At 33.2% G+C, this 23,544-nt stretch overlaps 4 protein-coding genes across 9 annotated transcripts; 2 read left to right on the top strand and 2 right to left on the bottom strand.

Annotated features, from left to right (window-relative positions):
- The first annotated feature begins 3,464 nt into the window (after positions 1–3,464).
- On the top strand, positions 3,465–6,601 carry LOC132703084 (adenosylhomocysteinase-like). The gene is made up of 5 exons (XM_060672147.1): positions 3,465–3,592; positions 3,648–3,838; positions 4,581–4,922; positions 5,085–5,292; positions 5,950–6,601. Exons 1-5 carry the CDS (start codon positions 3,568–3,570, stop codon positions 6,480–6,482), a joined length of 1,299 nt encoding a protein of 432 aa, XP_060528130.1. The 5' UTR covers positions 3,465–3,567; the 3' UTR covers positions 6,483–6,601.
- A 98-nt stretch (positions 6,602–6,699) lies between these two features.
- LOC132703899 (dynamin-1-like protein) lies at positions 6,700–11,787 on the bottom strand. Of its 5 annotated transcripts, XM_060673420.1 has the most exons (12): positions 11,627–11,787; positions 11,425–11,569; positions 11,161–11,369; positions 10,653–11,111; positions 10,255–10,529; positions 9,685–9,826; positions 9,305–9,331; positions 8,960–9,247; positions 7,650–7,706; positions 7,293–7,542; positions 7,025–7,236; positions 6,700–6,946 (listed from the first exon to the last, which is right to left on the bottom strand). In XM_060673420.1, the coding sequence occupies exons 1-12, from the start codon at positions 11,726–11,728 to the stop codon at positions 6,890–6,892; spliced, it is 2,223 nt and encodes a 740-aa protein (XP_060529403.1). In that variant the 5' UTR covers positions 11,729–11,787; the 3' UTR covers positions 6,700–6,889. The 5 variants fall into 5 exon arrangements, with proteins under 5 accessions (XP_060529403.1, XP_060529405.1, XP_060529407.1 ...); XM_060673422.1 differs by lacking the exon at positions 7,650–7,706; XM_060673424.1 differs by lacking the exons at positions 7,650–7,706; positions 9,305–9,331 and adding an exon at positions 8,400–8,503 and having other exon boundaries at positions 8,956–9,247.
- Positions 11,788–12,037: 250 nt separating this feature from the next.
- On the bottom strand, positions 12,038–13,181 carry LOC132703442 (protein Dr1-like). The gene is made up of 3 exons (XM_060672697.1): positions 13,109–13,181; positions 12,514–12,740; positions 12,038–12,456 (listed from the first exon to the last, which is right to left on the bottom strand). The coding sequence occupies exons 1-3, from the start codon at positions 13,144–13,146 to the stop codon at positions 12,176–12,178; spliced, it is 546 nt and encodes a 181-aa protein (XP_060528680.1). The 5' UTR covers positions 13,147–13,181; the 3' UTR covers positions 12,038–12,175.
- Positions 12,816–23,260, top strand: LOC132703441 (uncharacterized). Of its 2 annotated transcripts, XM_060672695.1 has the most exons (20): positions 12,816–13,156; positions 13,210–13,318; positions 13,937–14,182; positions 15,044–15,578; positions 16,064–16,108; positions 16,156–16,555; positions 17,355–17,677; positions 18,633–18,690; positions 19,130–19,300; positions 19,517–19,715; positions 19,770–19,854; positions 20,384–20,604; positions 20,727–20,923; positions 21,178–21,371; positions 21,505–21,607; positions 21,659–21,818; positions 22,038–22,235; positions 22,303–22,508; positions 22,674–22,793; positions 22,850–23,259. In XM_060672695.1, exons 3-20 carry the CDS (start codon positions 13,942–13,944, stop codon positions 23,063–23,065), a joined length of 3,672 nt encoding a protein of 1,223 aa, XP_060528678.1. In that variant the 5' UTR covers positions 12,816–13,156; positions 13,210–13,318; positions 13,937–13,941; the 3' UTR covers positions 23,066–23,259. The 2 variants fall into 2 exon arrangements, with proteins under 2 accessions (XP_060528678.1, XP_060528679.1); XM_060672696.1 differs by lacking the exons at positions 12,816–13,156; positions 13,210–13,318 and having other exon boundaries at positions 14,041–14,278; positions 22,850–23,260.
- The last annotated feature ends 284 nt before the right edge of the window (positions 23,261–23,544 follow it).

Here is a 23,544-nt window from a genome sequence, read left to right as displayed (position 1 = left end):
CGATTATTGCTGGCTATTGGATTGTGCCTGAGGGAAAGAAACTCTAAAGAGAATTTTTGAACAAGATCGTTAATTATAAAATTACCTTTAGACCCACGATCACCTAATCCCATGTGACTTAAAATTCGGCAAAGAATTTGACATACAAACACGCGGGCAACTCCATACTTATCGTTTCGACAAAATTGATAGAACTAAACTAACCACATGTCTACCAGGAATAGGCTGATTAAAAAGTCGAAGAAACCTTTGGTATTTTTGCGTTCGGTTGACACCCGACACCACATCACGTTGCTGTCTCTATGTCAGGGACGGTCAAGTACAACCCCTATGAAAGGAAGTCAAAAGCCCAACTAATACCTGGTTTAATATATATAAAAATATAAATGTTGATGAAATTGAAAATGAAAATTTATTTGATTGCAAAGAAATCGGATAGCAAGCAAATTAAACAATAAAATTATGTTAATGGTGATGCAATTGCTATAACAAAAACTGACTGGTCTGAATGCCTCTTTATTTATTTAACAAAAAACGATTTATTGAAATTAAGTTAGTAAAGAGCCTTCTTTAAAAAGTGTGAATTACTTTGTGTATTAAATATACCTTACCTAGTTGACAATAAAGAATTAATTAAATTTTAATGCAATATTAACGTGACATCCTAAATGATGCAAAAATAATGACCGGGGTCAAAACTTATCAGTTTGAAATTTGCCAAGCCGGAGTGGCTTTTATTTATTACTGCAATTGTTTTTTGTTTAGTTTAGCATTTTAAAACAAGATTTCGTTCAGTATAACGAATTTTTTAAAAAATGCGTCGTCAGACTACAATTTCTGAGATAAATTTAATTATTACTCGTCACAGAAATGGATACAGCCAAGGAGGCATAGCCCAAATGGTAAATAAATGTCCGTCAACCGTTCTGCATATCATTGAGCGATACCGAGACGAAAATAGGGTCGAGAATGAGTCAAAGTTAGCTCCAAATAAGATCTTCAATGAACATGAGTAAAGATGGATTGTAAAAAAAAAATCGAATTATCAAAAAAAAAGTGCTTTAAAGATGTGTGCAGAGGAAAAAATGCGACGAATCCTGGGAAAAAATAATTTTCATGGTCGAACTGCCAGAAATAAGCCTTTCCTTAGCCGAAGAAATAGACGCGTGAGATTGGCATTCGCTAGAGAGCATATCGATAAAGATTTAAACTTCTGAGATTCAGTACTATTTGCCGATGAGACCAAAATAAACTTATTTCGATCCGATGGAAAAATATCAGTATAGTGAAAACCTAAGCACGGTGGAGGTGGAGTGATGTTATGGGGCTGTATGTTATCTGCAGGAGTAGGTAAGATGCATTTCATTGAAGGAAATATGAACCAATATGTGTATTTGGATATGTTAAGACAGCATCTGGTTGCTAGTGCCCAAAAATTAAATATGGGTAACAATTATCGGTTCTATCGTGACAATGATCCAAAGCACGCGTCATTTCGGGTCTGCAGTTGGTTGCTTTATAACTGCCCAAACGTTATTAAGACACCAGCCCAGTCACCGGACTTAAACGTAATTGAAAATTTGTGGTTGGCAACAAAGTAAATAGTACTAGTAAAAAAAAACAGTGAAGTATGGAACACAATTTCCCCGTATACCCAGAAGACTACAAGCCGTTATTTCCATTGTGGTCTGCCTTTAACTATATACATACCATGTACATTTTTCGTTTTCTTTCAAACCGAAATGCGTGCCCTCAATATAATTATAAATAGATTTCCAGAAAGCACAATTCCAAATTGTCCCTAAGAAAGCACTACTAGTAATAATAATTATTTCAATTTCTTTTTTCTAATTTAATTCTTTTTGTTAATTTAATACATTTTTGTTGCTTACTTTCATTATTAATCCAACTGGTTGGTTTGTTAATAGACATCATTATTATTATTTAAGTTATTTGTCAGATCTCTGTTAATGCTAGTTAATAGGTACATATTTATTTTTTAAAGGCCTTGCGCATCCGCCTTGTTCGCTATTTAGTTCATTTAGTGGATAAAACTTATTGTAAAATCGAAATCCGGGACACATTTTTACATTTATATCTTATGGCAAATCTGCAAACTAATTACATTTACGCAATTATGGTAAATGTAACCCAATCTAGACTAGACGGTAGCACCGGCAGGCCACAAGTTATACTGACAATTAAAAGGGATTTAAATACATGATGCGTATTATGAGTTCAATTTGCATTTACTGAATTTACCTAAATAATTTTTAAAACCAGAGATAGAACAAGGCTAGCAGTGGCAAGGAGGCATGTATAGTACAAATATAGATGCTAAATCCACTATAAAAAAAATGTCTTTTCATCCAATTCGAAAAGAATGGGAATGTTTACACGCTAACCTGCACTTTGCGCGAATTTCTTTCGAAATAGCAATAGCAAAAATTTAAAAAGATCTCGGCATATTTCAACAAAACACTGCCCAAAAAGTACCACATCTATACGGGGACCGTCGAACTGATAACCTGTCAGCGGCCATGTTGGTTGTTGAATGCAGCAATGAACCTTTTCAAAAATGTTTTCATAATTGCTTCAGAAGTCCCTGTATTATCAAAGTAGGCAAAACCTATATCTCTACTACCTATACGGTTGAAAACCAGATTTGAAATGGCGGATCCTGCGCCATGTTTTTTCTTAATGGTGACTTTAATAGTATATTATAGCATATTATCTATAGTATATTATGCAACGAGTGAATTAAAAAGTTTACCGAACGTGTTGCATACTATACTTTTTCTACGACCGTTAGTTTTTGGGTATATTTTCGCAAAACGCGAATACATTTACTGACATGACTGTCAGAATTTACAAACGTCAAAATTTAAAGCGTGGGAAATATCTCCGAAAACGTCCGATTGCTCCCAAACCCGTGCGGTAAAATCCCGGAAATGTACGAAGTGGCTCGGATTCGTGGGAAACGAAACTGACATGGTAAAGCGACGCGTCCCGCACGCTAGATGGGTGCGTAATTAGGTATTTTACAAACGGGAGTAGAAAAAAATGTAAATATAACTTTATGAGCGACTAGATATCATATAGGAAAAATCTAAATGGAAAATATGTTTAAGAAACAACTGTAGAACCGGCTATAGACAGAACACTTACTCCTTCATTGAAAGCCTAGTAATTGCAAATGCAAGTTTCGCCTCCCAAATAAATGCCAGAAAGTGCCAATAGGCAATTTTTTTTTAAATAAATCTAAAAGATTCGTTACGTTAGAGAGCAAAACTACAACAGGTACATATTTACATAATACTAATAGCAATTTTTAAATTGTATTTTGTGCCTAAGCATTCCTTAACGTGTGTTGGGCTAAATTACTTTGATCATTCGCCCATTACCGACTTCGGTAGAGTCAGCTTAGAATTCAATACATGATCTGTTTAACCTTAATATTCAAATTTTAAAAATACCTCTCGTGGTAATCGGCATTTCGCATGTGGCTTCCGTCGTAGTGTGTTGATTGGTTATCTCATATTGGTTAGCTCAAATTCATTTAGAAACATGACGAAAGTTCCATTCAAAGTTGGTAAGTAATGATTAATACAAAATTTCTACAAATCTGAAGCGATTGTTTATTTTAGCCGATCTTAAATTGGCAGAATGGGGCCGCAAAGATATCGAGTTATCCGAAAACGAAATGCCTGGTCTTATGGCCCTTCGTCGTAAATATGCTCAAAGCAAACCCCTTAAAGGCGCCAGGATTGCGGGATGCCTCCACATGACTATTCAAGCTGCAGTTTTAATTGAAACTCTTATTGAACTAGGAGCTGAGGTATAGTTTGATGTTTAATTTTAAGTTTTTGCGCTTTTATTTCATCATCAGAATATGAATATACCAATAAACCTTGAATTTAATCAAAATCTGAAGTCTAAGAATATGGTATAAGATTTAAGTCCGTCATTATTTTAGCGACAATTTTAAAACCTCTTAACTTATAATTATGTTGTTAACAATATGAATATTTTGTTAAAAAGGTTTTTTGTTTTTTACGTAAAAATCCAATAATTGTTTTTGAATTGTGAAACAATTATCGTTTTCAGATAACCTTCAATATGTTGTTATTTTAAAAGCTTTGGGAACAACAAAAGACTTAAAATTATTTTTGGAATACCTCTTAACACAATTCTATTGTTATGTATATTTATTTCTCTTTAGTTATACCTCTTGGACGTTTTTAAAAAGAAATAGTTTCATGGTAAAATTTTAGAACCTCCTTTCAAACTCAAATGTTTCATCATAATTTATTATCTCCATTTAGATCATATGGAAATTATTTTTATAATTCATTTTTTTCTTTAATGGTTTATTATATTATTATTATTTATATTTGGCAGTGTTAGTAATGATACAAAAAGAAATCAAAAACATGTTTAAAAATTCTCCAATAGAAGGTAGAACCAAAAACATATCTACAAAGTAGAAAAAATGCTTTAAGTATTGCTTTGTTAGTGTTAAAATTTCAGCAATCATTTATGCTAAATGCGGGGTTTTGTCATATTCCCCTCATGTTCAGGTCCAATGGGCAAGTTCCAACATATTCAGCACCCAGGATCATGCAGCTGCCGCTTTAGCTAAGAGAGGGATTGCTATATATGCTTGGAAAGGAGAAACAGATGAAGAATTCATATGGTGCATTGAACAAACCTTAGTTTTTCCAAATGGAAAACCTTTGAACATGATTTTGGATGATGGTGGTGATCTCACTAACTTAGTTCACGATAAGTATCCACAATATTTGAAAGATATTAAGGGCCTAAGTGAAGAAACTACTACAGGTGTGCACAACTTGTATAAAATGCTTAGGGAAAAAAGGCTTAAAGTGCCCGCCATTAACGTCAATGATTCTGTAACAAAGGTAAATATCCTGTTTTACAGAAAAACTGTAAAATTTTGTACTTATCCAGTTGCTTCATTTTCAATACTTTGAAATTGAATTTGGAGGTCTAAATCTACCTTGTTTTTTCTCTAATTCAATTTCTTATGGGAACCTAGTATTATTGTACACCCTTATTGACAGAGTAAGTTTGACAACCTTTATGGCTGCCGGGAATCTCTGATAGATGGCATAAAAAGGGCAACGGATGTCATGCTTGCCGGCAAAGTATGTGTAGTTGCTGGCTACGGAGATGTGGGTAAAGGTTGCGCTCAATCATTGAGGGCTTTGGGTGGAAGAGTCATTATCACGGAAGTTGATCCAATTATTGCCCTTCAAGCTGCTATGGAAGGTAAGTCAGTTTATATAAAAGCGCCTAGGATACAACAAACAAAGAATTGATATTAATTATTAATGTTCTCAAGATAATTGATACTGCCTCTATTAAATTATCTTTTGTGATTACAAAGACAAGGAAACCTTCTCCACTGTTCAGTGGCACTTCTTGACTCTGATAAGCATACAGGCCATAGAATTAATTTTATCTCTACCTTTTAGAGGTGGAGAATAAGGGGTGCTGTTTTAGTTACTATTCAGTATTGCCATTAAGCAAGGCTTATTATACCCGTAGTAGGTTTCAGTACTGTTGCTCCCCATTTCACAGAAATGTTATTTGTTTCTAACCAAACGAAAAAGAAAAAATGTTTTACCTCTTATAGCTGATTAATAAATGCAAACGAACCATTTTGTGCAAAAAAATTGTGTTAAAAATTTTTGGGCAAGACTTTAGTTTTCATAGAGAGGAAGACTGACTCAGGTTTTCCACTCATTTGTACAATATCCTATTTTTTGGGGACAGACATGAGTCAGTAATTTGTACTTAAATAATTTTTTTTAATTTTTAATGTCCCTAAACCTTTCAAATCAAGAAAGCTCTGTAATATAGAGTGAATAGTTACAATTTTAGCATTTTCCCTAACTGGTGATATACATTAAAATACTACTTTAGGTTATGAAGTGACAACGATGGAAGACGCAAGCAAAAGGGGTCAAATATTCGTCACCACTACTGGTAATATAGATATCATCAAAGGGGAGCATTTGGCCAACATGAGAGATGATAGTATCGTATGCAACATTGGACATTTTGATTGCGAGGTCGACGTGAAATGGTTAGAAAAAAACGCAAAATCCAAAGTAAACATTAAGCCACAAGTGGACAGATACGAACTCCAAAACGGCAATCACATCATTCTCTTGGCAGAAGGTCGTTTAGTAAATTTGGGATGCGCCACTGGCCATTCTTCCTTCGTGATGTCAAACTCGTTTACCAACCAAGCTTTAGCGCAAATTGAGTTGTGGACAAAGCCAAACGAATACGCCGTTGGGGTGCACACTTTGAGCAAGTTGCTTGACGAAGAAGTGGCCAGATTGCATCTGGACCATTTGGGTGTGAAACTGACTAAATTGTCACCTGAACAGGCCAAATATATTGGTGTGTCGGTTGATGGGCCTTTCAAACCGGACCACTACAGGTACTAGACCGTCATATCCATCTTTTTCTAGAATCATTAAAAGCAAGCATAAATCTTGTACATCAATGTGTCAGTGGTAATAAATATCTCTGCTATGGGTTTTAAGCTGTGAAGTAAAATAAATTGAATTACAAAAGTTTTGTTACGAGATTTTTTTTACTTGAATTGTTTCTCACCACTGTTAATTTTTCAGATCTTTTTTGAACAAAAACATATGCTTGGATTTCAAATATTATAATTTCCAACTATTGGACAATAAGTCTATTATAACAATAACAGTGTCAAAAATTACATATAGTGTGACATATAAAGAGGTGATACGATTTCGTGAAACGGTCGGGATTCTTTTGACTAGTCTGACGATGGCGCATCCAATCCAAAAAAGACACCTACTACTTCAACTGCAAATCTTGATTACCACATATGAGTCTCTCGGATTTCGCTTATAATATGTGACGCTCTCTGCAACGCCTAAAAAACATTTTTTCTGTTGAAAGCTAATTTCAAAGCGATAAGATTTTAATCCTGATTGATACTCGCAAAAATTACCTTTAACATGTCCGCGGCCTCCTTTCTTCTCTGAGCAATATGCTCAGATTCATCCAACAACTGGTCGGCGTTATCTGATTTATATAAATGAGTAACCAATTCCGATTGCAAGTTGTCCTTAACGAAATTGACTAGAAAATGCATTATCGCCTTTGGAACAGTATCCTGGATTGATTTCCGAACAATATAGAAGTACGATTTAATCAAACGTTCTGAAATCATTGAACTACTGTTAAATCAACCATGGGCTTGGATACACTCGACACACCTATGATTTCACAGTCATGCTCCTCGTTTTCAGATAACTTCCGGAAACTATTACTATTTATAGGAACCTGCGGTAATAAATTAACCGGCTTGTCAGGACTCAGAACAGATCTGAGATCGGCTTCACCTCTGGCGTCGAGTATCGGACGATCGATATCGTTTTCTTTGGTTCCGTTTTGAACTGAAGTGAGGTTAGAGACCCAAGACGTTGCATCGTCGTTATTTAGTTGGGGATTACTGGACGATTTGGCCTAAAATTTATTGATTACCTATACGGAGTACTCAAGTTGCCTTGTTTAAGAAAAAAAGCATTCTCCATGATGTACGCACAAAAAAGGGTTTTAAGTTATAAATATACCTCTTTCCTTTTGCTTTCCGTTTTGAAAGACACGCGGGATGTGGGACCGTTTGTTATCTAAAAGGGGGCCATTTTAAAATATATCGTTACTGTTTTATCAAGTAACTTATCCAAAATGACGTGTTAATGCATAAAGCAACAAATCGTTATAAAAATGAGCACAATACCAAATGATTTCAAATAACCAGTCAAAGCATATCCTGCAGTTTACATAATATTTAAGTATCTAAGTACCAAAAATATATATATGCCTAATTAAATATTAATTGAACCTCATATCGCTCACTAAGTGCAATAGTGACACATCCACAAAATAATACTTCTCAAAAAATCCGTGATTTAGGAAAATGAAAACTGAAATATTCAGATAACTCAAATCAATTCTCCTCCGTATTACAAAATGTAGTGATATCCCTTTATAATTACATATTGATTTGTAATATTCTCTTTTAATTATTAATTATTCTCTAAATAGCTATTTTTTGATATGTGCACTCACTGAGCAATATTTCGAATATGTTGAACTGCTTTATGGCATTTACTAGGGACGCTTTCCTCGAAAAATAGTTTATTAGGTAAATCACAACATTCCATAAAGTGATGTTATAACCTGGACATTGACCACTTGAATATTCTCCCGCGAATGCATATCCACAGATAACAATATGCTAAAATTGGTGACGCTCATTTTTGTTATCGATTGATGAATTTGTTTATTATCAAAACCAAACAATTGAATATCGTAAATACCTCAACGACATTCACGAAGTCATAATAAGTAGATACGGGCAAGATATGAAAGAGATAATCGAAAAAATCTGCTTGATTTGTGGTCGAGGCCTTAATATTTTGAGCTCTCTACAGAGATAGAAAAAAAGAGATAAATATATACTATAATCTTATAAGAATATTCAAAATCTTTTGAGGCAAGTGGCTATTTATTCCATAGAATTTTTATTTAATATTTATCGATTGTAAGAGGTTGCAGCCTGTGGTGGGTAACTATTTATTTATTTATTTATTCACGGTTTAACCAATTTAATTAAGTTTTACAATCATTAAAAAGGTAGAGAGAAAGACAGCGGTATAACAGCTAGAACCAAACGAAAACAAAATATAACAATAATAATAAAGTTGTAGCTAACATTCTGCATAAGCACCACATAATCCTAACTAAACATCAAAATACTGTAATGGTCAACTGACCTCAAAAAATAGTGAATAAGCGCCACAATCGTTAAGGAAAGATCTGCGCACTTGCTTGTTGGTTTTCATTCATTATGTATAGAAATTCATTCAAATGAACTTACCAATTCCTGCGGTTCCTGAGCGTGTAGGGCAGCCATTTTCCCATACATACTTTTGGGTCTCCCAGGTCTGGATCCCTCTGATTTGATCATCGACGGAACCATGGCGATTTCTTTATAAAAATCCGGGTGTTTGGTGTTGATGTAAGCTAATTCTATGGCGACGAGGTTCTCCACCATATTATTGGTGGTGGGCAGCCTTCTCCTCAACAGGTGCGTGACCACGTCAACTATACTTTCATAGAGCTTTGGAAACCGGAGCATCTCCTGCTGAACCTCGCTGCCGCAGTGCTAAAAAGTGCAAAAACGAGGCTTAAGTGCATTACGTCGGGCGGGTGGATAACATACCATTAGGATGTCAAGTCCTAAAAATTGCTGCCCAGAAAATAACAAGTAAATGACTATAACAAATTACACAAGTGTGAGAAAATGGTTGTTAAATGACAACAAGTGTTTAGTTAAATTGCAGAATTTGATAGGTGCATTCAATAAAATAAAAATTCCAGTGTTTTTCCTTTGTTTCAATTTGAAACATAAGGATACTCTTCTATTTTTATTTAGTGAATCTCACGACATAATAGGGAGTTCACAAATGTCACTGATAACTAGACTTAAGAAAAAATTGAAATTGAGAATATAATCTACGGTATTCAAAGGGCTCGTGCAAAACTGGTCGCGACCTAGCAATATTTTCTAATACACCAACGCAAAATTAAAGATTAAGTTACCTGTATAATACGTTGCATTTCTTCATGGATTAGTTCAACACATCTCAAAGAAGGCTCTTCTAACCGCCTAATCTGTCTCTTGACTAGTAGTTCAAAAGACACCTCAGGCACAAAGAGTGCGGGGCGTGGCCCATTGGCATTCCTATAAAACATTACCTGAAGTACTACGTAAAATTATTTATATCAACCATAAGGTAATTTAGATTTAACAATAGTTTTAATAGTAATGTGTTGCAAGCCCAGCATGCACCTTACTACTTTCCATAAGTAAAGATACTTCAGAAAATTTACTATTTTATGAGAAAAAACATCTGGACCAAGATGATTAACAAATTAACATCATCCTATGCTTGATCAATATTACTGACAGTATTTCGAAAGACTACCCAGGAAATTACAAAAAATTTTTTCTCGTGCAGGTTTCAAGCTGCAACTGCACTGCAAGGCAGTAAGGAGACGACTGGCAAGGTTTGCACCTTGGCAACTGTACGAAAAAGAAAGAATGTTGAATGTTTAACAAAGATCAAATACAGGAAATGAAAAAAATTGTAAAATAATGTTCCAACTTACCTTATGGCTGTTAAAATATCCATTTTTGTTAATCCAGCAAGAGGATGTATTGAATCCAAAGTACGTCCAAAGGTTTCATGAAATATATAACATATTCTAGCACCACCACACAATTCAGTAGTTTCAATATTTCTAGCAGTGCCCTCAATTGTTGAACAGTATGCCGAGGCAAATTTGGTTATTATTTGCAGAAGAGTTTTGCTCTTATCAGAAATATCTTCCCCATAGGAATAGAGCAATGATTGGAATTGAGATATCATTAAATTTACTCTGGTCTACGATATAAAAGAATATTAACCTTCATTCAAATGCTTCATATTTTTTGGTAATTTTACAAGCTTATTTATATTTAATCATCTTATATAATTAATACCTTTATACAATTTATTAATACCCACCTTAAGATCAGGCAAGCAATCCCTAATGTGATGCATGAGAAGTCGATTTAAAGTTTTTGCTAAGTAGGGTGTGCCATTTCTTGTAGCTAAGGTAGGATATTTTGTTTGTAAAAATGTTGCTTCATCTTTTAATGACTCCTTTATACTCTTATTGTTAATAATATCCTGCTGAGATCTATTTACAACTCCTATAATACCCAACTTAACAGGTATTACTCGGCCACAAAGAATATCAATTGCATCAGTACCAGCATCCATTAAATCTAACTTTGTTACAACCGCTAAGGTTCTCCGTCCATCTGGATCTACATCTTTGGCGATTGCCAAACTCTCTGATGTAGCCATATCAGTGTTTGCAGTAACAACTGCTAATATTATTGAATTTGGGTTTGCTATGTATTTTGTTACTAGTTCCCGTATTTGCTGCTCAATGTCGGCAGGTTGGTCACCCACTGGAACCTGCCAGAGGTAACATAAGACATTTTTAATAAAAATTATAAAAACTCACCTTTGTTATTCCAGGCAAATCAACTAAAGTCAAATTTACAACTTTCGTGGAGTAAATTTTAAGATTGATAGGTTCGGGACAAATTCCTTTGTTACTTCCAGCAATACGATTGGTTTCTTCTTCAATCTCCTGCCTGATATCCTGAAATTCTCGAAAGATCTTGTCTTTGGCATGTAGGAATACTCCCCAATCTTCCAATTCAATAGTTCCTGAAAATTGGAAAGATATTTAGATTTGTTAATTCATTAACAGTTCAACACCTACCATCCTTGGCATTTCTATGTTCTTTGTCTTCTTTTGGACAATATACTAATTGTAAAATTAAAGGTCTCCTTGTAACAATACCGGTACCGCGAGGCAAAAACGACTTGCCCACCAAACTTTCTATTACTGAACTTTTTCCGGAACTCTATTGAATAGGTTATGTCATTTAGTAAACATTTAGCTAAAGTTAAGCATCTCATACCTGTGATCCAAGAACGACGATTTGAGGCAAATGAATGGAATCAGATCCCACTGTATTAAAGACATCTTGCAACTTATTTATGACGGGAATAAGGGCCTCCATTATTCAAAAAAATAATCAGAGTAAGCCACAAACTGCCATAAAATTATTCGGACCACAGAACGGATAAATGTCAATTAAGGTGATCAACATCACAGAGTAATAGGTTTTTACTCCATAGTTTTCTATGGTCCAATATTCTTTTTTTCTTTAATGCTGAAGGTCGCCAGGATAAGTTTTTGTCATGATTCATTCTTTTATTTATTTCTTATAATTATGCGGCATATGGCAAAAAAATTGTTAATTTTTGGGGACTTGTGACTCCAAAAGAATTCATGGAAAAGTCTGAAGGAAATCACAGATCTCAAAAACTTTCTAGATATTTCAATATATTTCGGTGACATAAACTGAGTCTTATTTACTTCTTAAGGAATATGCACTTATTACACAAACAAGAATATTGTCCAAAATTTTTAAAATACCTATGCTAGTCATTATTTTGTGATAAAGTTAAGAGTAATCCTCTTGGTCATCATTGGAAGTCAAAGCTAGAGATTGAGCTTGCTGTGCAGCTGCTTGAAGCTGTTCCCACTGTTGCTGATCTGCATAAGCTTGCTCTTGACGGGCCTTTGCAAACAATTCTTGCTGCTGTCTCAGAAGTTCTTCTTCAGGGATACCTAAATTTTCTAATCGTGTACTTTGTCTACGTCGCTTCGCTGCTACCGCTTTACAATCTTTCAATACAGCTTCTGCTTCGGCATGATAGTCACTAAATCCCAATTTATCAAGGGCTAAAAAAATTAGTCCTTATTGAACAATGAAATTCAATTGATTCAAAAAGCACTTACCCATTAACACATGTTCGGCATTGATGGTTTTTTTATGAAGTTGGTTGCAGATATCGTTTGCCTCAGAACTAAGAAGGTGGATGAATTCTGTGCAACAATTTAAAACCAATTCCCGAGCTTCATTAGCTATTCGAACAGATGGAACTAGTTCTTTAATCATTTTATTTATGCTCGCTCGTGGGAGTGTTAGCTCATCATCTTCGGTATTTCCGGACAATTCGGATGACCTAGTTGAATTTGCCATTAAAATGTAAATTCCTGAATACTCTCAAAATAAAAAGAGGTTATAACCATAGAAAAAAGTTTTGAAATTTAGTTTTTTCGTGGTTGTATTGAGTCAGTTTTTAAATGGGCGAAAATTCGTCCCAAAAAGTGTTTAACTAAAACTTGCAGTTCAAGCTATAAGCTCTTGTTTTGTTAAACTTTGCTTAATTTAGTTAAGAGAAAATGCTAATTCTATTATCTATGAATATAACCTCCCTAGGTTTAAAAGTTATTAGTTATTTCGTATATTATCATAACTTTTTAATGTATTAAGAAGCAGTTTCGCAGACGATACAAGCAGTTACTTATGACTACAATTTTGGATACTTGCTTTTCTGGGCTAAAATAAAATTCCTGGTTTTTGCACATGAATTGGCCGGTGAGAGTTAAGTAGTTTGGATGATCAAATTTGAGTACTGATTCTTTTTTTAGATATATAATTATGAACTTATCTGTGGAGAAATATGACGATAAAATAAAAAATGTGAAGAATTATGCCGCATTGGTTTAGTTATATTACAGAATCAAGCTGCAAAGGAAAGTAAGTGGCTTCCTTCCTAATTCCTAATGGGTAACTCAAAGTCCTTTGCTATGTACATAGTTGCCTCAGATTTGTCAAAGTTAAGTTGATTTTGTTTTTGCATCTAATTTGTGTTAGGATAGGGCAATATTCTCCTAAAAACTTATTCTTGCTTCAGTGCAAGCTGTCAATAATATATGTGATATACTTCCTCTGCTGCTATTAAGCTTACTATAATTATTATCACAATAATACAACTTTTCACTTGCTCAAATCTTAAATTAAATTCTGTCACGCTATAACACAATGTGAAAATATGGAACAGGGAATTCTACAAGACACATATTTATCATTCCTTTTTATATGGTTGCAGAAAAAATAAATTATTTCTTTATTCCTACTCCACTAGGGTGAAGTTTTATTTCCCGCACTATTTACACAACTGCACTGACAGGCTCAATGGAAGGCCATCGCATTTAAAATCATTAAGACAGGCTCTGAAATTCTGTTTAGAAACAGTAATACCAAGTAGAAATTAGTGCACATAGATGCTATAGTTTAATTTTCTTGGTTGTGTGTTTTCCTTTTATTGGAAAGGCTCAAACTCGTGTCAAAAATTCTTTTGCTTTTTCCCAACAGTTAAAATGGAAAACAAAATATCGAAGAAGGTGGACAGTAAGGAGACATATTGTAACTTGCCTGCAGGTGTTAGCGGAGACCCTGCTTCTAATTGTGATAGTAAAGATATACCAAAAGACGTAAATGTGCCAGAAAATGGAAGTAAAATCAAAATAGACATTGGTCAGAAAGGAAAAAGAGGGAGACCCAGAAAAAAAACTCTAGATCTTAAAGCCGACAATATTGACAGAGATTCATTAATAACAGGTAGGTAGAAAGTAAAATTTTAAATTTTATTTGAAGTTTGGATGTCATATATCCCAAATTTTGACATGCTTTACAATCTGTCTACTGATGTGGAGGGTGAGTCTATTTTTCGATACTAACAAAATTATCTAGGGCTTACTTGATTTTTTTCTGAATTATTATCAATTTTGAACACTGAACATATTCCTGTTTGTTATTTACTCTATCAGATAGACAAAAACGCTGGTGGGAAATATTTTGACCTAGACTGAACTAATAGTCATTAAATATTAATGATAAAATAAATATTTGCAAGTGCACTATGTTTATTATCAACTTTTTTTTAAGTAATTTTTTTGAATGCCAGTATGTGAAAGTAGATCACAGAATATAAAATATATATATATATATATATATATATATATATATATATATATATATATATATATATATATATATATATATATATATATATATATATATATATATATATATATATATATATATATATATATATATATATATATATATATATATATATATTATGAGAAACTGAATCTATTATGCAACCGCAATTCCTTTTCCCTGACCACATTTATAAGATAAAAAAAGTGTATTAATTTCAAATATAAATTAAACAAAATGATTTTAGACTCTTTAAAAATTAGATAAAAACTGATGTTTTTTTGGTATTTTTTTAAAACTATATGTTTCTTCCAAAATATTCGTGGCGTTGTAATAAAACGAATAATCCCTTGATTAGGAAAACGTTTTTCCCAAAAATGCACTCATCTTTGCAAGTTTCTATATCTTCGGTTCTTAACAAACAACCACTGATTGTGGTAGGTTTTGCTACGATTTCAAAATTGAAGAAATTTTTAGATGTTAATACTACTGTCACTAAAAGTCCCGACATAACTATTAAAAAGAAAAGAGGTAGACCGAGAAAAAATTCGCCTTTAGAAATAAAAATTGAATCATCATCAACTTCTACGGAAAGCACATGTGATCCGACAGAGAGGAAAGGTAGGTTCATTAAAAACGAAGTTGTTGAGTCCGACTTGGAAATGGAAGAAACAGTGATGTCAACCTCAAGTAGAGGTAGGAAACGTAGAGAATTGGATTATTCAGTTCTGGACAGCGATTCTTCCGTTTCTATTGATGATCAGCCAACAAAAAAAAGAAAAAAAATCCATATGATTCTACCTCATAAGACAAAATGCGCAAAAGGTGACGTTTCCCGTGAAATGGATGAATCCGATCCTTTGGAAATAAATAGCATTGTGGATACAGGCGAAGGCGCTGGCAATGTAGAAATTACAAATCAAAATAAATCTAGGTACAGTTTTACGGGTAATACTACAAAAATGTTAAAGCAGGTGTTTCAAGCAGCTCAGGGTACCTCTAAGGAATGCAGGTGAGATGTTCGTGTCATTTCTGCACTTTGGAACGCACAACATAATGGATTTTGTGCTATGTAGGCTCGAAAGCTATTATACACAATACGTTTGTTAGCCTCTAAACGTTGGAAATTTTTAAGACCTTTAAAAATAAAGTTGTAATTAAATTGTCAATGAATAAGACGCGTGATGCTTTGTATTGGAATTTTTTTATTATTCTATGTTTCGAGTTTTAATGAATAGTCAGTTATTATAAGTACAAAAATTTCCAAACATAACCAGAATTTGGGTAGAGAGCCACCAAAAGTGAACAGAAAACATGTTTTCAAAGTTTTGCAAATCCAAATTCCCAACATCTTGATTACATTTTAATATTGGGTTAATATAGAGCAAATTATCTTCATTTAAAGGACCACTGGCATCTGTGCAATATGACCGTTCCAAAGTGCAAAAAATAAATAAATATCCATTTTGATTGGGTTTGACTTTAATTTCTTAACAGTGATGATTCGTTTGGAGTAAAAGAAAACGACCGGGAAAATAATAGGTAAAGGGATACCCATTACAATTTGAGAGTAATCTTGGTTCTTTTAGTGATATAAAATCCCCTGCCGAAGGTGGTCCAGTTATTTGTATGGTATGTAACCAAACCATCGACTGGTCGGAATGGTCATATCACAAACAAAAAATTCATCACAACTTGGCTTGGCGGAACGGAGAAACCCCCATAGATATTCACAACTTCAAAGTTGTTATGGCTACTCTAAGAAATTTATTGAAGCAGCAAAATAAACTAAAGTGCCATAGGTGTGGAGAGAAAAGCACCCTTGCGAAGAAGTTTTATGATCATCTGGAGCTTTGCACCGGAGCTGTTACCGCTACGGGCAAAGTAACATGCGCTGTTTGCAAGAAAGTGTTGACGAAACAAGAATGGCCTTATCATAAGTATAAGTTGCATAATAATTTAGCTTGGCGAGTAGGAGATATTCCATTGGTAAGGAATTTGGTTGTCTTACTTTCTTGTTTTTTTAGCTTATATCCTTTTAAAGATTCTTAAAAAAAAAACTCACTTTTTGATATTTAAAACTGTATTTTAAAACTAGGATTAAAATATTTTTGTGTGTTCAGGTTTGTAATCCAAATTTTTATAAGAAGACAGTTAAGTTCTAAAAGGCAGCAAAAAATATAATTGTGACCCGTATATAATATGTGGTATTTGTATCAGAACACATAAAAGTAAGTTGATCTCTACTTGGAAGGTTTTGACTATTGAACTTTGCTCTTAATGTCCTGATACCAAATGGATATTTTATTCTATTCAACTCGGATTTCAAAAAGTTATCCACAACTGTGGTTGACTCAACATTGTCAACCACTCAACATTGTCAAATAATCGGGAATTGCTTATTTCCAATATTTCATGTTTTCCAGACTATAGATTTTACACTTTGAAAGTTTTTTTTCTATTAAATCAAAAATGAAAGTGTGTTGTGACACTACAGTAGAGTTATGGAAGATATACAGATCCATGGTCGATCAAAACTGTATAATCTAGTTCAATAAATCACAAATATTCCTTAGTAGATATTTTGGACTGTAATATGTCAGTACTACCATTGAGACTTAGAGATAGTCTTCCATAGTTCCTGAATTATTTGTCATGACGTTTTGCTAACTTTGATTTATTCCAACTTTTCACCAACGTTCCAACATATCAAATGCAAAGGCAAGCTCTTCTCTTGTGCAATAAAAATTGAAAATGTCCCAAGGGAAACAATGCATGCATCTTTTAGGATCTAAACGACCAGGATTTGGTGATGCGCATATTAAATCAGCTTTATAAATCCAAGAAACCCTTAAATTGCGAGAAATGTGGCGCATCCAAAAAATCTGTGGTGGGATATTTGTCGCATAAATCGACGTGTCAAAAATCGGACCAAGAATTGGAGGAAGTGAAGGTTCAGTGCAAGTTGTGTTTCAAGAAGTTGCTACCAGTCAGTTTAGAGTATCATTTAAAAACAAGCCACGCCCCTCCCAAAGCAAACCAATTGGATGAGAGAGATTGGACATCAGCCAATACTGATCAGGGTGATCTGAAGAGGAGAGCGGCTCAAAAGTATGGCAAATGTTTGTAATGTTATAAATTCAATTAATTTAATTTAATTTAATTTGTGGGACCTCGTACTAGGTAAGAATTAAAATGTATTTATGTACATATTATAAATACATTTTAATATGTGTTGTACTGTTCAGTATTAGGTACCTACCATAAAAAAATAGACGAAAACAACAGAATTGAGTTTGGTGTCAAATAATATAAATTACCGAAACTAGTATTTGTTGTGTTCATTTTATAATAACATTGTGTTTTGTTATTTCAATAAAGCAACTGATGGCTTCCATATTAATTTTTTGTTTGTAAAAAGTTCAATAAAATCCTGGTTTACAAAATTTTGAAAATTGAAAAACAATGACAACAACAAAAACTAAAAACTAAATGTTTTAAACCCAATAGATAGAGGCCTCACTAAATGAACCATAGCAGTCCACAATAAAACATGACTAAACTTGGGTAGGTTTTAATTGTTATAATATTTTTTTGTGTTAATATTTTAATTGATTGATAGCCACAAGGTAACTAATACTTTAGTTTTTAAAATTGCTAAATATTTGAATAGAAAAATTTATTTGCCGGATTAAAATTTGCCGGAGGAATATTTGTATTATTGAAGCTCATGCCACGTTCATTGTACTTGAATTTCTTAATTAACTAATTACTACAATTTTTTTCTCTGGTGTTTGTTGGTCGAATATTATTTCACTAAAAAATATTTCAAATAGTCAACATCATACAACAACATACAAAAGGTAAGTCGGAAAATATCTATTTAAATTAAGCGTAAGTACTTATGCTTGATATGTCCATACAGCAGACATATGGGATATTGCAAACTACAGAATAAATTATTTTTAAACGGCCAGAAGTAGATGGACTAGTTATTATTTTTCGAGTATGTACTAGGTATATTTTAGTATTTTTTATTTTCAAACAACACTTCCAATTATTTTAGGGCTCTTCAAATGATTAACAAGTATGGAAGAAACATATGTGCTGATGATATTGAAACGGTAAGTTTATTTTCCAGAATTTTAAGTTCGTTTTGCGCTATCTATAAAAATATTGTAAACAATGTAGCAGAAAGATACAAAACGTCTTTCTCTGCTTATTTTAATTTTTATATTTAATTAAAATAATAAATCACCCCGAACTTGATTTGTTGTTGCCATTTTAACATATTGCACATTAAAGGAATTTTACGTATTTACTTAGGAATACTCATTGCGATAGTCTTAGGATTTCAGAAGGTGAGAATGTTGTCACTAAGCTAACAATTACCAAAAAACACCCTGTGTAATCTAGTTTAATTTTTCTATGTCCTCTATTTTATTTATCTAATACCACAGAGTTACTCAAATTTTATTTTACCAAATTCATATATAGAAAAATCGGAAACTTCTGCTTCACGCGAAATGCCCCATATATGAGACGTTTAAAATACATTTGCAGAAGTACTTTACGCACGAAGACTTCAAGTCAGCTTCGATATCCACAGTGTTGGCGCAACAAGTCGAAAATGCGTCTACCATCACTTGCAAATTTCCAGAATGTATTTATACAGACACTTCGGTCGAAAGTTTAGCGGTGCATATGGACAGCTGTAATAAAAAACCTTCCCAGGTATACGTTTTAAGTTAATAATAAACCTTCATTATTTGGTCTTAACATTATTTGCATGTTCGTGGCTTCTTATTTTGAATTTGGATATTCTATTTTTTTTACACTATAAATGCTTTTATAAGAATATTTACTGAATAAATAAATCAGTTGAATGCTCATTAATTCACCTTGATTGTCATTTCGCGCATTTATTCTCCATAATTCTTCAAATTGCAGTTCTTTGCGTGTAAAAAATGTATTTCCATATTTGAACAAGAATCCGAAATTTTGAAACATCTTCATGCCGAGCACGGTATGAACATAGACGAAAATTTTGAAATTAGCGATGACGAATTGTTGGAAGATAATGCGGAGTATTTCAAACTTTTCATGATGGAGGAAAAAAAAAAGTTGCAAAAGAACGCCTGCTATAAAGGTATGATGGGTGCTTGAGCTGACATTCCACGGTCTTGCCTAAATATTTTTTTAGTTACCCCAAATTTTTTGCTTGGTCTGGGCAATAGGTCTGAAAAGCAAGGCGTATATCCGTTTTCGTATGACTGGATGTTGGAATTGTAAGTTCCTCTTAGTATTTTTTTAACCTCTTTATTACTAATAGATGAAATTTTTTTACACAGCGCGAATGTTAAACAGTAATATAATTAAAAATAACACTATTTAGTTCTGTAAGCGATTGGAACCTTGATGAGTGTTTAGTTATACTCTTTTCTTAGTTGATACTGGATTACTCCTACTACTTCTTTAGTATTAGCAAACTTTACAGAATAATTCAATAAAATTCAAATTTTTGAAAATGCGACAAAACAGTTGCAAAAATATTAAAAATATCAAAGCCAAAAACATTTTTCATTAATGCCCTTTATTTTTAGAACTAAAGTTATAACTTGTAAATAAAAAATATTTTAAATTACACTCTTAAAAAAATAAAATTCAATATATAGAATAGAATAATCAACACCTAGTGTTGATTATTCTATTCTACATCTCTAAAACTAAAAGAGGGAACCTTTTGACAACCTATGTTTTAGAAATATTTAACCATTTTTCTTTTTTTTTTTCTAAACGTATGAGGTAAATTTGTAGCTACGAGAACAACTGCAGCAATAGACAACTTTTTCCTAATTTAAAAAACGACAAAGGTTGGCAGTTGTTAGAATGCGATTTATTGGCCCAATATTTGCCTCAAACTCAAACATCTTGTTATGTCGCTGCCAAAACGCTTACAGGGAAGAACAATTCTGAAGGGTTAGAAGATTGCCTTTTTAAAAGAATCGATTTGTTTCAACCTGTGGAGTTATGTGAAGGTATTTTTTTTTAAATATTTTTCTTGAAGTGAAAATTCCTGAAGGAGTGGTAGTACCATTTGTATTCTTTCAACCTGCCGTTGTGCAAATGTAGGTTCATAACAAATTCGTCTTTGCTCCAGATGATACAACTATATTTTGTGGAGGGCCCATAAATGCGATGGCGTGGTTACCAACACCTTTCAACGAACCTGATCATCGTCAGATTTTGGCTGTGGCTTCATTTGGTAGCATGACTGAAAAATATTTAATAGACGCGAATTATAATTGTCAATCGCTGATTTTACTCTGGGATTTTGGAGTCTTAAAAAATAAAGAAGTAAACCACTACACAAATATTTCTATAGAAGGTGTTTGAAAAAGTTAATGCAAAGCTTAGGTGAAAGTGAAATTAGATACACAAATACACCAATGGGAAAGTTCTATCCATATGTCAAGTCCAAGCTGTACCTAACAAAAACCTACCTACACTGTATGTTGTTGTGGAATTTTTTATATTACTACTACAAGCACTAAAACAACTTTTTCAAACACTCAGTATACTAAAACTAAAGTACGATTGCATTTTTTTAGTCAAAATTAGTACCGTCGCTTCTATATGGTTTGGGGATAGATGAAGGACCAATATGGGATCTGGAGTGGTGCCCTTCCGGATGTTTTGATACTTCGAATGGGCCGTCTAAAAATCGTCTAGGATTGCTGGCGGTGGCTGCTTCCGATTCATTTGTACATATTTTTTCAGTTCACAATTTATTGGAGGAGGACCGGTAAGATATTTTTGGTGGATTTTTTTATAAAGCTAACTAAAAACTAAAGCGTAGTCCTTGGTATTTGTTTTTAACTCAATCTAATTCAATTAAGTAGTATTTTGTGAAATTTAATTTAATTTTAAATTTTCAGAGGCATGTTTTACAAAGGCACTTCAATTATTAAGCTCCAATTGAATTCGGGAAATGTAGCTGAAGTAGATAAATATTATCCAGTGAAACTATCGTGGAGCAAGGTAAACGCCATCGTGTTGACTTGAACCCGTGGCTTTTTATATCAATTGTAGGCTGCCGGACATAGATATATAGCCGTTGGCTATTCAAATGGTATGGTCGGCATGTTCGACTTAAACTGCGAGTCTAGTTTATTGAGAAGAACTAGCATAAACGGAGACGAAATAATTTTCTCTTATCTTGCGATACAGGCTCACCGTTCAAACATAACCGGTAATTTTATGTCATGGTATATTTTAATGGTCCCAGGGTACTCCTCAATTTTAGTTTTTTATTTAAAATTCCTAATATATAAGTACAATATTTTTTTATTTTTGAAGTTGCTAAAAAACGTTTGCGATCAAAACAACTTCTTTAACTAAACTTGAACTAAAGTTTTGATATTTTTTTTTCTATAAAACGTTTCAATTTAAAAAAAGTGTTGGTGATTAGGGTTGACCCTTAGCCACCTAAACGGAGGCAACAGGTGGCTAGCGACCTCGTCATTTGATAGAGAAACGATTTGGTGGGATTTGACCACCTTGGACAAAACGTCTTTTCAGAGAAGTACCCCTCTAAACGATTGCGTTTGGTTAACGCATTGGCTGTGTTGTGCAATCGCTGAAGACGAGTCCTGTTCTTCTGCGAAAAGTATGTCAAGCGCTTTGTATACTTAATTACTAAAAGAAAGCTGCGTATTGTCAATTAATTATTATAGGATTTTACTCACTGGCGAAGCCCATCAGAGATTTCATTTCGGAACCAGCCACCCTTACAGTGTCAAAATCCGGTATTAAGTGCTTGTCGTTTAGCGATTGGCTCAATGGGATTGTTCACGGTTCTTTAATGGGGGAAATTATGTCAGTGTTTCCCAATCAAATGCTGCGTAGCATGGAATCGAGACGGAATAAATTTAAAAAATCAGTACGTTATTTTTTTCATTATAATATTTGCAATTTGCAAAGCAATTAAACTTCATGAAGAAATATACGGTGCTGTTTGTGGATTCTGTAGTTTTGGCAAAAATTTGGTTTATTTTATTAACAAATTAATATAAAATCCCAAATATTATTATTTTCACGTTTTCAGTTACTCTCTTATGCAAGAATTGTCGCTAAAGCTGATATACAAGGAAACGTTGTTGAAGATATTTGTAGTTATGAACACACAATTAATAATTATGCCCTCTGTTTACTAGATTACCGACTGGTAAGGTGTAAATACTGTTCCTGATTGGTTAGTTTTTCATTTTTATTTTTCTGTAGGAAGATCCAGGAAATTTTCCGATTGTCAATACGGAAGTAGTAGACAGTGATAAGTTTGCAAATTCTTGGACGGAAATTTATCCATTATCGTCGATAAATAAAATTTCGTTTAATTCGAATCCTCAAGCATGTAGCTATTTCGCCGTGGGATATCAAGCAGGATTTCTGAGACTAAAGCATTTGTCATTTTTGAAAAATGAGAAACACCTTTTGTGATTTTTTTGATAGTTAGTGTCTATTGTTATTATTTGTATTTTTTTTTGTTAAAATAGATGGTCCTATGTAGTAGTAGAGAATATGTACTTTGCAAATAAAATATCAAAATATATTTCAATTCAATGTGTACATTAAGTTGTGAATTAAATTATGCTAAGAAGGAATATGATAATAAACTTGCTTTAATAAAATTGAAGTTTGACCTCGATTTTAATGCATAATATGACATATTATCATAAAGAACTACCAGGAGCATAATATAATAAAATTTTCAAGACAACCTTTAAAAACAAAATTACACTAAAATTACAACATGTCTCCCACCAAAAAATTACCAGTTAAAAATACATGTATTTGGCGGGCCCAAACTGCAGTTTTCTTGATGTTGGCAAAAACATTTTTAAAATCTTGTGGACATTGTAAATATTTGTTAATAAAATTGCAGTCAAAATCAAAATGGACGAAATATTTTTGAAGCA

The sequence above is a fragment of the Cylas formicarius genome, unplaced genomic scaffold (assembly GCF_029955315.1).
Source record: "Cylas formicarius isolate icCylForm1 unplaced genomic scaffold, icCylForm1.1 PGA_scaffold_6__28_contigs__length_40554024, whole genome shotgun sequence".
Taxonomy (NCBI): domain Eukaryota; kingdom Metazoa; phylum Arthropoda; class Insecta; order Coleoptera; family Brentidae; genus Cylas; species Cylas formicarius.
This window is presented reverse-complemented; position numbering and strand designations above follow the sequence as displayed.

Coding starts and splice junctions, on each gene's coding strand:
- LOC132703442 (XM_060672697.1), bottom strand. CDS start 13,146: ATGTGCAAAAACCAGGAATTTTATTTTAGCCCAGAAAA. Junction 12,741..13,108: donor TTTTATTTTAGCCCAGAAAA/GCAAGTATCCAA, acceptor AAATTCAACTAG/GTCATCCGAATTGTCCGGAA. Junction 12,457..12,513: donor TGCCGAACATGTGTTAATGG/GTAAGTGCTTTT, acceptor TAATTTTTTTAG/CCCTTGATAAATTGGGATTT.
- LOC132703441 (XM_060672695.1), top strand. CDS start 13,942: ATGGAAAACAAAATATCGAAGAAGGTGGACAGTAAGGAGACATATTGT. Junction 18,691..19,129: donor GTGCTGATGATATTGAAACG/GTAAGTTTATTT, acceptor ATACATTTGCAG/AAGTACTTTACGCACGAAGA. Junction 22,236..22,302: donor GTCCTGTTCTTCTGCGAAAA/GTATGTCAAGCG, acceptor TAATTATTATAG/GATTTTACTCACTGGCGAAG.
- LOC132703084 (XM_060672147.1), top strand. CDS start 3,568: ATGACGAAAGTTCCATTCAAAGTTG. Junction 3,593..3,647: donor GAAAGTTCCATTCAAAGTTG/GTAAGTAATGAT, acceptor TGTTTATTTTAG/CCGATCTTAAATTGGCAGAA. Junction 5,293..5,949: donor CCTTCAAGCTGCTATGGAAG/GTAAGTCAGTTT, acceptor ATACTACTTTAG/GTTATGAAGTGACAACGATG.
- LOC132703899 (XM_060673424.1), bottom strand. CDS start 11,728: ATGGAGGCCCTTATTCCCGTCATAAATAAGTTGCAAGATGTCTTTAAT. Junction 9,827..10,254: donor GATATTTTAACAGCCATAAG/GTAAGTTGGAAC, acceptor AATGTTTTATAG/GAATGCCAATGGGCCACGCC. Junction 9,248..9,684: donor AAATGCAACGTATTATACAG/GTAACTTAATCT, acceptor TGCACTTTTTAG/CACTGCGGCAGCGAGGTTCA.